The sequence below is a fragment of the Otolemur garnettii genome, unplaced genomic scaffold (genome assembly GCF_000181295.1).
Source record: "Otolemur garnettii isolate 467f Iridium unplaced genomic scaffold, OtoGar3 scaffold00191, whole genome shotgun sequence".
In the NCBI taxonomy this organism is placed as follows: Eukaryota; Metazoa; Chordata; class Mammalia; order Primates; family Galagidae; genus Otolemur; species Otolemur garnettii.
In genome coordinates this window covers 499,441-510,882 of record NW_003852586.1, presented here as the reverse complement: position 1 = coordinate 510,882, position 11,442 = coordinate 499,441, and the positions used below count along the sequence as shown (strand labels likewise).

Here is an 11,442-nt window from a genome sequence, read left to right as displayed (position 1 = left end):
AAAAAAAAAAAAAAAGAAAAGAATTTTCATGTTTACATTTCTGGTAGCACTATAAATTAGTATATAGTATCTAATTATTTCTCTAAAAGAAGTAGTTATGCCTAATCATCAAAAATATTTTAAAAAACTATTAAAGGGCTTGGGATGAAGTCCGGCTGGTTTAATTTTGTTGTGTTCACCAGTTTATTTGCTGACTCCTGTTTACAACATGTGATCTGGTCGGCCATGACAGGTTTGTGGTTCTCATGAATCTCCTGTGGAAACTATAGTTTAGGCACATTTTTCAAAGCTGCTGAAGATAAATAATGTGTTATTTGCTTCGCTGCTGTTTTGAGACAAGGGAGTATAGGATTGGCACATGCTGCGTTTATTCTAGAAATAGCTGTGCCATCTGAAGAAGGAGGGAGGTGTGCGTCCTTCCCGGGAGAGCCGAGGGTTGGAAGCCTGGCTTCTTTCCTGGTATTCTCTCTTTTCTGCCAATAATGGTTTTGTGAATGTGAGTATAGGCCATTGGCTGCAGACGGTGGCCCATGTGGTAAGTAGTCCCTTCTGTTGGGGACAGTGCTGGAGGCGTCCTCCACAGGCATAAGCAGCTGTCTGTGAAAACTCACAAAAGTAGAAAAGGGCCTTGCAGAGATTCTTGAGATAACCAGGGACTATTGAAAATTCTAGCCCTGACTTGCTTCTGTTGAAGAGTGAATAAACTGAACTCAGCAACATAAAGTCCTTTTCCTGAGCTGTCCACATGCACTGTGCCCTTCCAGTCACACAAACATGATATTTACTCTAACTTGTTAATAAGAAAAAAGCTTCTTGTTAAAAATAACATCTGTCCATTGACAAAAAATAGCCTGTCACAAAAGGAGTTTTCAGCATACTCGGTAAAAGCTGAGTTTGGCAGAATGTGCTTCAGTCATAATAGTCGCGGCTGCTCTCACTGCTTTACGGGGAGAGAACATGGTCCAGGCAAGGGGAGTGCCAGCCTACTGGGCAGGACTGCGTGTCCAGTTTCCTGGGCCTCTCCACAGTGCGAGCCCTCCCAAGGATCTCTGCTCCTGCCCATGAAATTCCTGACCTGAGATGATGCCCAGCTGCTTGTGGCTCCTCAGTTTCCTTCTGTATGTCATTTTAAGGAAGTAGATTTACCAAATTGCTCCTGACCGGAGTGATGCAAGGATTTTAACTGTCTGCTATGTCACCGTGTTGCTTTTCTTTGGCACCTGGTGATAGTCTGTTAATCAAGAAACATCTTTTTTTAAAAATAAAAATTATCCAGGAAAGAGAAGTAACACCTTTATACCTGGGTTCCTGGGCCAGTGTGATTCTCCTGTGGGGGGTGCAGCATGACACTGTGTAACCAACACCTGTAACCTGCTGCCCCCTCAGTCTTCATGGGCGCTGCTGAGCAGAGACCCGAGAGTGGTGATTGACACGTCATAGAAAATGCACACCGCTTCTCAAGGCACTGAACTCGGGCGTGCTTACCCATTGTCTGCCAAAGTTTATGTTTGAGGATTATTAATGACTGAGTGTTTTACCCACTAACAAGAAGTAAGTATTTTGGCTTTGTTGCTGTAGCCGACCTCATAGTTAACTCACAAGTCAGTTGATAAACGTCTTTCCCCCATGTGTGCTTGTGAGCTGTGGTCAGGATGGAGGTGCTAGGAAGAGGTGGGAAGAGATATGGAGAGGTCCTGGGACAGTTTAGGATATGCTACATGAAAAGTTAATATTCAGATACACTGAAACCACAAAAATTGGAAGCCAGAGAAATCCCTGATTTAACAGTGTGCTAAGTGAAGGGTCCCAGTGTTAGGTGTTCTCCCTACAAAGGGGGCACATCATCTGCCCACTTAGCCTACAGCTACACCCTTATTGTCCTGCTGGACAGCTGGCCGTCTGCAGACAGGTGGACAGACTGGGAAGTGTGGCCTGTGTGCTATTTCTTTCTCTTTTTCTTGAGACAGAGTTTCACTCAGTCACCCTTGGTAGAGCTCTGTGGCATCTTAGCTCAAGCAACCTCAAACTCTTGGGTTCAGGTGATCCTCTTGCCTCAGCCTCGCAAGTAACTAGGACTACAGGTGCCCACCACAATGTGCAGCTATTTTTTTAGAGATAGGGTATCACTGTGGTTTAGGCTTGTCTCAAACATGTGAGCTCAGGCCATCCACCTGCCTTGGCCTCCAAGTGCTGGGATTACAGGCATAAGCCACCGTGCCTGGCCTGTGTGCTGTTTCTTAATAAGGCTTGAGTGTGCCTTAGTGGTTCAGGGTTGTTAGGCATGCTGCTCTCAGGGGGGTGACTACTTTCTTTAGAAAAATCTATTTTCCTATCATAAGGAAGCACTTTATACCATGTGTATATAACTTGGGGCTGGCTCAGAGGTAGAAGAGTTCTGGTATCCACTGAGCCTTTGGTGTCAGAAGAACTAAACTCTAACTCTAAGCATGGCCCTTTCATGCTGGAGCAGGCGTCCGAGCTTCTGATCGCACTGGCAGCCACTGCCCTCAGAGCTGGTTTCTCAGCAAATAAGCCCTAAATAGTTTATGGTAATTCTCCATAAAATCCGAGTATTCACACTTTCAGACATACTTTTACATCCTTAATTTCTGGGTTTTTTTTTTCCTATCTCTTTTGGGTTGAATTTTATGTGAATGAAGCTAAGTATACATTCAAGGGCATTTTGGAATAGACACATTTTGTAGTGTACTTGTCAAAAAACAAATGAAAAATAAAATTCTGCTAAGAAAGGTGCTAAACCCTTTCTGGTTCCATGAAATCTTTCCCGAGATTTCTTGTCCCTGGCTATGTATCCAGACTCTTTCCCTGCAGTGATGTAGACCAGGCATTGCTGGATAGCTTTTCTCTGTTGAGTCACAACCCTGGTCTATCAGCTGGGTGGGAAATTTTAGGCAGAATTGTGTGGTGAAACAGCAGGAGATAAGAACCTCCCTATCTGTGTCTGTCATTTGCTGGGTGCAGACCTTGGTCTTGTACATTAACCTTTAGCCTCGGTTCCCTAATCATTATTGGAATGGGACACCAGTCCTCATTGTAGGGATTGAATGGAAATTTCAGTAGGTGATGAATGTGGAACACTTTGCAGGCTTTACAGGGCAGTGCAAGGATGTGATGGGCTTGTTTTTATTGTGCTCAGGATCTCCCGTTAGGGAGACATGATCAGGATCAAGGTGGGGATTGTCCCCCTCACTTTCTGTGTTGTTTCTCTACTCAGTGACTTATCAGGCTGCCTGCTCCCCAGTGCAGACGGGCACCTGTGCCCCGTGGTCAGTGAGCGATTCTTTCTAACTTGATAAAAGGTGAACTTAAGTGTTGATAAGTTCATTATTGCGTGTTTCAGAATCTATTTGCTATGGAGCCAATACTCTGTGTATCAAGGAGGAACAAATGTTTGGAAATGGAAACGGGGCACCCTGCAAAAATTGTAACTGCCTGTGAATGAGGCTTTGTTTTGAATTTCTCTTACATTTCTCTTCTCTCGCTCTGGCTGTCAGCCTGCAGTTTATTGGTGGAGACTTGGTTTTTGCTGACTCCCAGCCACTCCTGGGTAGAACCATTTCTTAAAAGGATGGAGAGGATCATTTGTCACTGCCCATATTGAGCAAGGGAAGCTGGAGGAAGTAAGGACACACTAAGTCTTTCTATTATTGTGCTGAATGGGTTTGCTTCAGAAATTCTGGAGGTCATTAGAAATAGAGAGAGAAGAAAGGTTAGAAAGGAAGGACTGAGTGACTCCCAGAGTGGATAAAATGAACCTCCCTGAGCAGTGAGGGAGCTTTGCAGGGTCAGTGCTGAATTCTCCTTTGCCTCCAAATAAACTGAACGGCTGAGGTTTCACAGTAGTGTGGAAGAGTGTCCCCATGTTATGAAGATACCCCCATTTTCCAGGTGAACTCTATGCCTGACCTTCTCAGGAGTTGAGATGAATGCTTCTTGGTTTTATGTGCATTAAGTTGATGACATGTGTTACAGCCTCTGCTTCTCCCCTTCTCCATTAGGTTCTTGTTCATCCTCTTAGGCCCGAAGGGGAAAGCCAAGTCCTACCATGAGATTGGCAGAGCCATTGCTACCTTGATGTCCGATGAGGTAGGAGCAGGAGGACGGGCTCTGTGAGGGTCCCACGTGGGCTGTCTTTACTCTGTGAGTTGGTGTCACCGTTTACTCAGCTACAATTGTGTGGTTCCCAGCCTTCCTCATAAGACGAGGCTCCATCAGTCTTTCCATTTTAGATTTAAAGTCTGTGCTGGAATAAAACATGTTTTCCTTGCTTTTTCTAAATGTTTTCACTTCTTAAAACTGACATATATTAAATATTCTTTAAAAACTTCAAGTCATTGCATTAACTTACTCTATCTCTTAACAATGTCTGATACATTCTGGGAATTAAAATGTACATATACTACTTTATTTTAGGGATGATGAGTTCTGTAAAATAATGCACAGTAAGTTGGATGGTGCATTTTTCTTAGGTACGTGTATTTAGAGTTTACTTATTTTGTGAGAAGGAACGGCATGCATCTGAAACGCACCAGCAGACATCACAGCCGATGATGGAGTACAGGCTCTTTGGAACTACAACCCCCCTTCCCCTCACGATGACTTTCGTTGTATGCATTTTAGATGTGACAACCTCTGAGCTAACCTCACAGGAGGAGAAATACAATTAGCAGCCAGGATCACTAATTTCTGCCCTTGATTTGATAGTTTTTCCCACATGTTTAGTGGAGAACAGGTTCCTTTCTTCTAAGTTACTGAAGTTTTATGTGGTGGCTACTCAGATGTTTACTTTATTCTGTGGACGAGAGCCTTGAAGCTCTGCTGCTTCCACCTCAAGGGAACTTGTATTTCCCTCATGTTTGTTTTTGTACTTTTATCATTTATTTCTCTCTCTTTAAAATCCTTCCTCCTGAGATGTGTCAATTAGGAATGCTTTTGGCTGCAAGTGATAGACTTACAGTGAATTAAACAGTGTGGGGTTTGTTTTCTCGTGTGATAGGAAGTTTGGAGTTAATAGCTCTGGGGTTGGTCTGACTTAATTGCTTCCTGATAAATCACGAGCTAAGGCTGTTTCTTTACAGTCCAGAGAAGCATGTTTTCTCCATCACTGAGGTCAACAGCGTGGCCTGCCCATAGCTCCTGTCCTATCACCTGATTCCAGATAGGAGGAAGGAGGGGCAGTGCCCGTCACATCTGTCTCTTCTAACAGATACTCTGAAGTTTTCCCAGATAGCCTGTTTCTCATGTCTTGGTTGGAAGTGTCGGCCTTGATCTGCAGAGTTGGCTGGGAAATCCCTGACACTGCAGCCTCTGTGGTGGGAGAGAACAAGAGGGCAGCTGCGTCCACTGCAGAGGAAAGGCTGGCATCCAGTGCCTCCCGTCAGACCACACCCCAGACTGTTTAATATCCCTTAATCAATAGTTTTCAGTAATTCTTTTCCAGGAGAACAGATCTAGTAGCCTTTAAGATTAGGTATAGGTAAAGATGTTGGACAAGTTCTCCTTCTGAAAACTGAAAATTTGAGGGAGTATGAAAAACTTAGGTTGTATGTAGAGAACTTCTAGTTCATCAGCTTGGTGAGAAGGAAGGAATGACTGGCAGAAAGGATACTCTGTGGACCCTCCTTCTTTGGAGGGGCTTCTGTATGAGAGACGTAGTGTCTGAGGCCATACAGGGTCTAGTTACTGCCTTGGTCAAAGACAGGTGGTCACTACTGAAATCCCTTTGATTTATGTGCTGTCCATGTAACTAAGAGTTTTATTTTTTCAACATCTCACATGACTTGTGTCTTTGAAGACTATAGTGTTTGGGTCTTAACTTGATCTTAACCCTCAGCTTAAACTTTTCCTTCCTGAATTATCTGCCACTGTTTGTCCCAACCCTTCTTATTTCAGGGAATGACTCTTCAGTCTATTTCCCAAACCATTTTGACCTGGCTCACGTAGCTGCTATATCAGCAGTGGCCATAGCTCTAAAGGCAAGGTTGTTTTGTGGTATTGACAGAGCAGAACCCATAAAAAGCATAGCTGTCCCTTCACACCTCCTCTTCTGTTTTTGAAGCGATGACCTGAATGCTCACATGTCTGGGGGCAGGCTGAGTAGTGGACCCAGGAGAGTGTGGCTGTGGTGAGGCCACTGTGGGCTGTAGATTCCATTCCTCAGGCTTGATGTGATGTGGGGCAGGCCGTGCTCTCCCCCGGGTGAGCACACCTCTACTGTTCTGTAGGTGTTCCATGACATTGCCTATAAAGCAAAGGACAGGCATGACCTGATTGCTGGCATCGATGAGTTCCTAGACGAAGTCATTGTCCTTCCTCCTGGAGAATGGGACCCAGCGATCAGGATAGAGCCTCCTAAGAGCCTTCCATCATCCGACAAAAGGTAAATTATCAGGCAGCTGAGAATTTCAGTTGCTGGGGTACCCCCCCAAAAGAAGGTTGTTTTAACAAAAGTCCAATTGGGCTGTTGCCCTAGTATTTTCAGGTTCCTACTTAAGTGGACATGTTTTCTCAAATGAATCACTTGTGTGCCTTGATTTCACATTTCCTTGACACTATAAAGTAGACATCACGTACCATACTGTAATGTTCTTCAGTTACGATAAATTAGGGATCTCAGATTATGACATGGGAAGGCGTCACAGACATTCTTAGGGGATGTTTGTTTTGGGACTCTCTGTGTATGTGGAAGCACCTGTTTAATGAAGATTAGTCTTTGTAGATTCACGAGGGGAAGAAGTTGGATGAGATAGTTGAGCAGAAGCCGTTGTGTGGAAATCCATTATTTCCCAGGTGAAAGAATCTCCCTCTCAGGAGATGCATAGTTTGTTCGGCTTTCCTGTCCATCCTTTATCTTGGCTCTAAACAAAACCCCTGCAGACTTGTCTCAGGGTCACAGGAGGAAATGTAGCCTCACTCCTCTCTGCGTTGGCCGGTGCGTGACGCCGCTGAGCAGCCACGGAGGCCGCCAGCTAACATGCTTTGGGCTCTGTTGTCTTGCATAGAAAGAACATGTACTCAGGGGGCGAGAACATCCAGATGAACGGGGACACGCCCCATGACGGAGGACACGGAGGTGGCGGACACGGGGACTGTGAGGAGCTCCAGCGCACGGGACGGTAACTAGTGGACGGATCACCCTGGGGTCAGGCCCCCTTCTCCTGCGACCTGGGTCCCTGCTGCCTTCCCTCTGCACTGTGTTCACTAGTTTGTCCATTTCTTCAGCCAACAAATGTGCCAGTTTATCACAGCACTGGGGACATAGCAGTGAATTAGCAGAACCTACCACCCTCACGCAAGTGTCAGGAGATAAGCCATAAGCAAATAAGTCTGTGTGGTGAGGAAATAAGGCGAACAGGGGCTCTGGGGCTGGGAGGACGGTGTTCTGGTTCCAGATGGGATGCTCAGAGCTTTCAAGGGAAGTGCAGGCGGAGGGGGCTGGGAGAGGGCAGGGTGGCAGGGCAGGGGACTAGCCGTGGGACTGCGGCCACGCTGGGATGGCAGATGGGTGTCCACCTGGGCCAGCCTCTGCCACTGGGCTTTCTTCATTTCCTGTCTTCCTGTGCATTTCTTAAAGAGTAACAGGTTTTAGAAAGAAGCACCCACAGGCCACTGCCCTGCCTCCATAGCTGGCAGATGGGGATTCAGGTTTCCCAGTTTGTTTCAGCTGATTCTGTTCACAGTAATTTTTCTTTCTTACTGTTAGGTTTTTCATTTTATTCTTGGTCAAGTGAAATTTTAAGTGGGGTACTCATTTTGTGAAGATACTGCAGGGTTTTTGAAAACAGAAAGGGCTGTCATTTCAACATGTTACTGGGTCCAACCAGAGTGAAGTCATTTCTCTTCTGATAACCCACTTGCATTTCTCCCCCAATTTAACGGGAAGTTTTTTCTCTTTTATTCCTAAAGAATAGAGAATATACAACGTCCTCTCCTCTCCTCCCTTTGTTGGATAAAGTTCTTTATGAACTGTTTTCCGTTAGGCATATCCTTTTCTTTTTCTGCAGACATGCGTGCTAGGACTCAGCTTTTCATTTCAGGATATTTCAGGATACTGTATCTCATTCTTCCCTGTCTCCCTCCCCTGGTGCACTGAGTGTCTGCAGTGGGCCAGGAGCTGATAACACACCAAGAAAACCAAAGCAGAGTGCTGAGAGCAGCTGAGGTCGGTGGATGCCCAGACAGACAGTCGGTCCCCACATAGTGTGAGAGCTCAGAGAGGACATGGAGACTCTGAGTGCAGGGTCCAGCTTCAGAGAACTGCTGAGCTTTACAAGAGGACCTTCTTGGCAGAAGCTATGGCATGGGGAAGGCAGGGATGTGAGGTCTGGTTGAGGGGTTGAGCAGACAGATGTGTGAGTACTCAGCCGGCTGCTGACCTGGGCTGGGCTGGCTCACAGCTTCCCCATCACACACCTGCAGGCCTTCCTCCCTGAGTTCCTTCAGGTCCTTACCCCAAAGTCACCTTCTCCTGTTCTGGGCAACCTGTCTAAACTTACAGCCACCTCTTCAGGATTGCATAACCCCTTCCCCTTTGAATTTTATGCATTTTCCTTATTTATGCTGTTTACTATCCACCCTCACCTCTGCTCCCGAAGTAAGCTCCAGGAAGGTAGAGAGGGCTCTCTGGCCCGTGTCATTCCCTATCACATCCCCGGCACCCAGAGTGCGGGCGCATCACACGTGCTCCACGCGCATCTGTAGGGTGCAGGAGCTCACAGTGAGGGTCCAGCATGCAGGGCGAGGTCACGAAGGCCTCGCAGGGGCCGCTCACATGCTTGGGGGTTTCTCAGGAGATGACAAAGACTAAACTTATCTGCACAGTTTGCTCTCATCTAAAGACAACTGGCTGGTCTTTAGGAAATGTGATGCTTAATTCAATGGCCTTGAGGGAGAGACAGAGAGAAGGAAATGTACCCTTCACAGTTTTCCGGTCTCATGTTAAGAGGTTAAGTAGTATCTTGTCACTGATTTGAGCGTTTAAATGTAAGTTCTTTCCCATCTGGTCACATATTTGCTCTCTCCCTGCCAGGTTCTGTGGTGGACTCATCAAGGACATAAAGAGGAAAGCACCGTTCTTTGCCAGTGATTTTTATGATGCTTTAAATATTCAGGCTCTCTCGGCAATTCTCTTCATTTACCTGGCGACGGTCACGAATGCCATCACGTTTGGAGGACTGCTCGGGGATGCCACAGAGAACATGCAGGTGGGTTTGGTTTGGGTGAGCATGAGGAGCACAGCCCGGATTGCCCCTCGCCCGCGGTCACTCAGCGAGAGCTGGTGCTGGTGCTGGTGCTGCGTTTCACTTTGCTTCTGGCCTGCTGCTGTATTTCCAGCGTGTTAGTCATTATAAATAGCTGGATGAAATCTGCTTTGAGTCACAAGTGGGGAAAAGAAGGGAAGGAAATGAGGAGACGCAGTTCTGTTTGGGCTGAAGCGTGTCAGCTGCTTGATTAGTGCAGCACAGGCTCAGGTCTCCCGCCACCCTGGACGCACAGACCATGTCCTCTTCCCTGATGGTCACACTCTCCCGGCGAGGTGTGCTTAGCTTAATTTGTACACATGAGCAAATAGAGTCATCAAACAATTGAGTGATTTGCTCAAGGTCAGACCTGCTGGGATCTGGCTTAGCGAATTTAAGAGTCATCTCTCTCGCACCTGGACCCGATTCTCATTCAGCTGTAAATACTCTGCTCGACTGATTTGTACAGTTAGCTGTTACCACAGTCTGTTGGTCACTTTACAGCTGGTATTTGCATGCTGTATGTACATGCAGCAATAATTTACTAAAAGAAAAGATGGTTCAGATTCTTTCAATCAGAAACTACTACTAGTAGTAAACTAAACTAAGTAACTGCTTTTAGTTGATCCAGCCATTAAAATAAATACAGTGGACCTTGCGTAGCCGACTCCCTCCCCACACTGACTGTCTCCCCAAGGTGACCTCATTTTCACAGACAGACAGGGACCATGGCGCACATCAGCATAGTAGGCCTCGTTCAAAGATCTGTTCATTTCTAGATTTTCTCCTCAATACAGAAATCTGATGGAGACTCTAACACGGTGGTTCTCAACCTAACTAATGATATGACCCTTAATACAGTTCCTGTGGGTCGTGACCCACAGGCTGAGAACTGCTGCTATAACACGTATGTTGGCCCAGGTGGGAGGGAGAAATCACTTTGTATCATTGCACTTCACTTTTTAGGGTCTTTTTAGCCCTTGTGTCTTGCTGCAGAGCACGTCACCCCAAACTCTCACTCATTCCGTGTCCATGGCCTCTTTCTGTCCGTCATGTATTTGCCGTCAGACGGCCACAGAGCTGGAAGTTGTGTGGCAGCCTCTTTATTCACGTGTTGATGCCTAAGCCGGGGTGTCTGCACCGCTGGTGTCGGGGCTCCCAGGGGACCGTCCCACACGCGAGCTCGGGCTTCCTGCAGCCTGGAGGCCGTGATGACTTCTGAGAGCTCACGTGCCCGCAGAAAGAGGCAGGTGCCCCCGGCATCCATGTGCATGTGTTTCCAATATTCATTTTCTGATTTTTTATAGAGAGACTGAAAATTCACAAATTCTTAGTGAAATCTGGTGATTTAGAAATACTGGCAATTGATGAATGTTTTAAAATAACATTGTGATGGCCACAGAGCACATCTGCCCCCGCTGCTGGTGTGGGACCTACAGTGTGGGCAGCAGGGACTTGCCTGGTGGGACGCAGGGACTTGGGAGAGGGATGCTCACCACTCCCGCCTCAGAGGACAGAAAGGCTTCAGAGGAGCAAGCGTGACAGTCGTGTCAGCCAGGGAATCCGTACAAAGGCCCATCTCGCCCCATGTTGGGCAGCTGTCCTTCATTTCAATGGCAGCATAATGATGACTAAAACAGACCCTGCAAGGACACGAGCACAGTGGACAGCGCTGGGCCTGCAGACTGCGGCCAGCCTGGGGAAGGCTGCACAGGGCCCCCAAGTTAGGAAAACTAAAGGAAGCTGTGATTTTGAAAGGGGGTAAGAGCAAAGCTGTCTTCTGTCACTCGGTGGATACAGAGACTTTCTTGTGCAGATAATTCTTAAACATTCGATGATGGACATTCTCAGTGAGATAGGGACATGAACACATTTCCTGTGTATTGTAGTTTATTGCCTTTTGAATTCAATTATGATCCTTTATAACCTCCGAAGACTTAGGTTTAGAATATGGCATCCAAGATGAGGGGAGGAGTCTGTTCAAGTCTGTTTTGCCCCCTTCTAGGGGAGTTAACTTTTCTGTGAGTGGGTTTGGGGAACATAGAGGGCTCTGTTGAATGGCGTGTCTAACCCATGTCCTTAGCATAGAGGGCTCTGTTGTATGGCGTGTCTAACCCGTGTCCTTAACAGCACAGAGGGCTCTGCTGTATGGCGTGTCTAACCCGTGTCCTTAACAGCACAG

The 11,442-nt window shown here is 46.6% G+C and overlaps 1 protein-coding gene across 1 annotated transcript in view; it reads left to right on the top strand.

Annotated features, from left to right (window-relative positions):
* SLC4A4 (solute carrier family 4 member 4) overlaps nt 1–11,442 on the top strand; it is a 353,144-nt gene that overhangs the window by 237,820 nt on the left and 103,882 nt on the right. Inside the window, exons 9-12 of the mRNA XM_023507587.1 lie at nt 4,020–4,107; nt 6,246–6,400; nt 7,023–7,136; nt 9,050–9,224. Of these exons, the coding sequence (XP_023363355.1) occupies nt 4,020–4,107; nt 6,246–6,400; nt 7,023–7,136; nt 9,050–9,224 (532 nt within the window). The remainder of the gene's footprint in view (nt 1–4,019; nt 4,108–6,245; nt 6,401–7,022; nt 7,137–9,049; nt 9,225–11,442) is intronic.